Here is a 4,893-nt window from a genome sequence, read left to right on the forward strand (position 1 = left end):
AAGCTTTCAGATAAGCCTCGGCAAGAGTGTCAAGTGACGCTAACTGCGTTTTTCGGAAACAAAACGACTGCTCACGAGAAAGTAAAATTGCTTCTTTCCGCAAACGGCAGAGCGCACGAAGAACTTTTCTTTGTCGTAGAACAACATGTGCCGATAACCTTGAGCGGATCCGTTGCCGAGCGCCTGGGACTTCTATACCGGGTGCAGAATGTTCATCTAGAGAACTTGTACCAAGCCACACAACCTTTTGCAGAAGATTTCAAAGGCCTTGGGCAATTGAAAGATGTCGAGTATGAAATGAAGCTGAAACCTGGAACTGTTGGAGTCGTCGTGCCGGCCAGGAGAGTTTCAGTTGCCCTTCAAGACAAGGTCAAAGCGAAACTTCAGCGCATGGAAAAGCAAGGCGTCATAACCAAGGTAGCAGAGCCTACTGCATGGTCTAGCCACATGGTCACCGTCATTAAAAATGACAAAGTGCGTATTTGTTTGGACCCTAATGCACTCAACAGAGCACTTTTGCGTGAAAACTACCCAATGCCAACCCTAGAGGACGTCGCGCCGCTACTGTCTGGAGCGAAATCCTTTTCGACCCTAGATGCGGCGTCAGGATTTTGGCAAATCAAACTTGCAGAGTCGAGTTCCAAACTTTGCACGATGAGCACACCGTACGGGCGATATCGCTTCCTCCGGATGCCCTTTGGGATCGCGTCCGCGCCAGACATTTTTCAAGCAGCAATGCACCGCCTACTAGAAGGGCTACCCTGTGTCGCCGTAGTAATGGACGATATTCTACTCTGGGGCAGAACAAAAGAAGAGCACGACTATCACTTAACACTGCTGCTGTCGCGCTGCCGAGATTCCAATCTGCGACTGAATCTCAAGAAATGTACTTTTTTGCAGACAGAAGTCCGCTACCTAGGTCACATCCTGACCACGCAAGGCCTGCGCCTGGACCCGGACCGCGCAAATGACATCCTGCAGCTGGCGATGCCGCCACCCTCGAACAGGAAGGAGTTGCAAGTTTTTCTTGGCACAATGAACTTTGTGCAGCGTTTTGTACGTCGCATGTCCGACGTGACTGCGCCGCTGAGAGCTCCACTGCGCAAGGATGTTGCCTGGGTGTGGACCGAACAGCAGCAAAACAGTTTTGACGCGCTAAGACGAGCATTGATCGAAGCACCGGTTCTGTCGTACTTTGATCCAAAAAATCCAGTCACTCTTTCTGTTGATGCCAGCCAATACGGAGTGGGGGCCGTCCTTAATCAGGAAGGCCATCCTATCGCTTTTTCATCGAGATCCCTTACTGAAACGCAACAGCGATACGCACAAATTGAAAAAGAAACACTGACAATTGTGCACGGCTGTACCAAATTTCATGATTACATTTTCGGCCAGGCGGAAGTAATTGTCGAGACAGATCACCATCCCTTGGTGCCGATCTTTCAAAAACCACTGCACCAAGTTCCACTTCGTTTGCAACGTATGCGATTGACTTTGCAACGTTATCCCATCCGTCTTCTATACAAGCCGGGCAAAGAACTTTTTCTTGTCGATGCCTTGTCACGCTTCCCCAGTAAAGTCGGCATGCAAGAAGAAACCCCCCAGTTTCATGTGAACATACTTGCTTACGTTTCAGCATCAGAAACTCGCCTTAAGGACGTTCTTGGAGCAACCATTGAGGATCCCGAACTCTCAAACCTGCGTGACTACGCGGAGACAATCTGGCCTGATAACAAGCAAGACGTCCCAGAAATCGTCCGTCCCTACTGGGCGTACCGCGAGGAGATACACACTCAAGACGGCCTTCTGTTTCGCAGCAATAAGGTAATGATACCAAAATCAAAAAGAGTAGAAATGATGTACCTCCTGCACATGGCACACGCGGGGGCGGAGAAGATGAAAGCGCGAGCAAGAAGTGTGATGTTTTGGCCGAACATGTCTAATGATATAGAGCAGTTTTGTAAGGCCTGCAAAGTGTGCCAGATGCATCAGCCACGAAACGTAAAGATGCTTCTTCTGAGCCACGACGTCCCGACATTGCCTTGGGAGATCGTGGGAATGGACTTGTTCCCATACGGTGCACGCGAGTTTGCAATAATTGTAGACTTCTATTCGTTCTTTTCTTGAGGTTCGGGAGCTCCGCAACACAACCGCAAACATGGTTAAATCGTGGTGTGCTGAAGTTTTTTTTTCAGTTCATGGGCTACCACTGAAACTGTGTAGTGACAACGGCCCACCATTCAACAGCAAAGAGTTCAAAGACTTTCTAGCCCATCTAGGCGTTATGCACACTACCTCTAGCCCCTACCATCCACGCTCTAATGGTATGAGTGAAAGAGCAGTTCAAGAGGCCAAGAAACTTTTAAAAAAGTGCTCGTTCAGAATCCCAGACTTCCAAATGGCTTTACTTGAGTGGCGAAATACTCCCAGAGATGCTGTCCTCAAGTCTCCTATGCAGAGGCTGATGGGACGACAGACGCGGACGCTGCTACCGGTACCAACAAGCCACCTGGAGCCGGAGACTGTGCCATGTAAAGCCGTCCACAACCGCCTCAAGGAGATCCGGCAGCGGCAGATGACCTTCTACAACCGAAACTCCCGAAACCTGCCGCCATTGTCACCGGGGCAACAGGTCACGACGTACGACACACGTCAGCGAACCTGGTCGCCAGCCGTCATCCTGAGACCAGCGGACACCCCGCGTTCAGCGATTCTTCAGACTGAAGACGGCCCCGAGATTCGACGCACAAGAGAGCACCTAAGGGCGGCAGCATCCCAGCCGGACTCAAGTCGACCTTCTACCGAAGACCGACCGGCAGACCAGGACATCAACGAGCCCAGTCAAGAGCTACGCAGAAGTACCCGAGAACACCGGGAACCCTGCCGGTACCCACTGCCCGAGAGACTGTAACAAAGCCCCTTCCACTTTTCCCATTCCCCTTTAAAGGGATACTACAACGAAATTTCGGCGCTGATTTTTTGGTCTGTATGTGTTCAAAAACGCACCATCAAATCGAACATACTAATATCTTGTTAAAAAAGTCACGAAAAGGAATTTTAAAACGAATTAAACGATTAGCAAAGAGCACCTGGTGGATGTCGCTAACGCCTCGCTTGTAATGCCCGTCTAGCAACCTTGGCAGCTAGTGACGGAGGTTGTCTCGCCTCCGGCCACGACGAAAGAAGAGGGGCAGAAGGAACCCCCCTCTTCCCGAGAATGCCTTCTGTGTGTCACAGAAGTCGCTATTGTCCCCCTACAAGATTATAGAAGATTAGCCCGTCACTCAAAATTTGTACAAAAGCAGCCGCTTCGGTGGCTGGAACGACTAGGCCATCCTCTCGACGTCATCCTCGCCGTAGCTTTGCTTGTCTTGAGACGACCTACGTCACGATTGCGTTGGATGTCACGTGGTTTCCGCTGGGCCTTCTCCGAGCGCTTGCCAAAGTAGGACGTTTATAACGAAAAATACAGCCACCAGGCTCAAAATACAAATGTGCGATTGTCATTTACGGATATTGTGGATCATATTCAAGCTATTTTTGAACACGACGGGAATATTTCAAATTTTGTTGAAGTATCCCTTTAAAGAGGGGAGATGTAGCAGGGCACAAGCTGTGTCATGCTAGTGAAAGAGCTCATCCAATCATGTACCGTGGGACGTCCTACGTCACACCGTTCCTCGCCTTGATAAAGACGCACTTCGGAACAATAAACATTATTCATCACCCGACTGGCGGCCCGCTTACAATGGACCCTCTATATTGACTCCGGTTTCACTTAAACCGACAACTCTCAGAAGTCCGTCAGCTCGGATTTCAGCCCGATCTTATCAAGCTTTCGGCGCGTGCGTGACGCTACCATAACTTTAGTTCACGGGAGGCTGGCCGCAGTGCACGAGACGGTTCTTGCCGTTTCATGTTTGGTTTGCGAAAAGCTCCAGCGAGGTTGTCGCACGTACAGAAAGACTAAAGATCCTCCGATGCATGCCGGCAGACGTGGCGAAATCAAATTGAATGATGAGATCGGTCTATTCGTACGCGATCAAAATACACGTCGAATGAAGCGCGGTTGGCCTAGACATGACGTGACAAACAAGATACGCCCTGACGCTCCTAATTTCACGACGACAAAAAAAAATGTACATAGGTATCACGGAAGTGCCATCCGGTTAATTTCATTAGCGCTCCCGCCTGTATGCCGCTAACGAAGGCATATCGAGTGTACGTCCGTGCGACAAAACTGTTCCCCAACTTCCTAATTGAATTGCCGCGATCGAAACTTCTGCGAGCGACAAACATACTACGTCTTCTGCGGTATATTAATGAGCGAGAGAGACAGCCCCGCAGTGCGGTTGGTCAAACGAGTTCTGACAAGCGCGTCTCTCGGGGGAAGGCCCTCGGAAGCTGACAGGCGTTGACACGGTCCACGCAGTCCATGACGAAGGCAAATTCGCTTGCGCGTTTTCAGGCCGTCACGATGCTCCAAATGCAAGCTGGTGCAGTCCGCAATAATTCTGGAACTTATGACCGCTATGGCATGTGTTTCAGCGAACACGTTTAAAGATTCCTACCAATAGAGTGGTTGAGAAAAAAAAAAAAGACACTCTTTTCGGGAACAAACTGCAAGCCATGGCGCACGACGGGGATAGCATAAAAGGTACTAATTAGGTAAATAATAAACTAAAATTTAGTAAGTATATTTTAGCCAGTTAAAATAAATATATGATTCCAATTAAAAACTTGCTGAACGTAATCGAAAACATCTAAAGCAGTCACTTTTGGGAGGGCTTAGAGCGCATGTAAACGTGGGGGTTCACTAAAGTTTCCAATCGTGCAGCAGGTACAAGGCTGCGGATGCGAAAACGCGGATGATATTCTTATCGCGTGTTGGCA

At 49.4% G+C, this 4,893-nt stretch overlaps 1 protein-coding gene across 1 annotated transcript; it reads left to right on the forward strand.

The window, feature by feature from the left end:
• The first annotated feature begins 390 nt into the window (after positions 1 to 390).
• LOC121046493 lies at positions 391 to 2,911 on the forward strand. Its single transcript, XM_040500771.2, has 4 exons — positions 391 to 417; positions 901 to 1,020; positions 1,657 to 1,824; positions 2,459 to 2,911. Exons 1-4 carry the CDS (start codon positions 391 to 393, stop codon positions 2,909 to 2,911), a joined length of 768 nt encoding a protein of 255 aa, XP_040356705.1.
• Positions 2,912 to 4,893: the final 1,982 nt, after the last annotated feature.

This window comes from Ixodes scapularis, unplaced genomic scaffold (assembly GCF_016920785.2).
Source record: "Ixodes scapularis isolate PalLabHiFi unplaced genomic scaffold, ASM1692078v2 PGA_scaffold0__279_contigs__length_252992795, whole genome shotgun sequence".
NCBI classification, from domain to species: Eukaryota; Metazoa; Arthropoda; class Arachnida; order Ixodida; family Ixodidae; genus Ixodes; species Ixodes scapularis.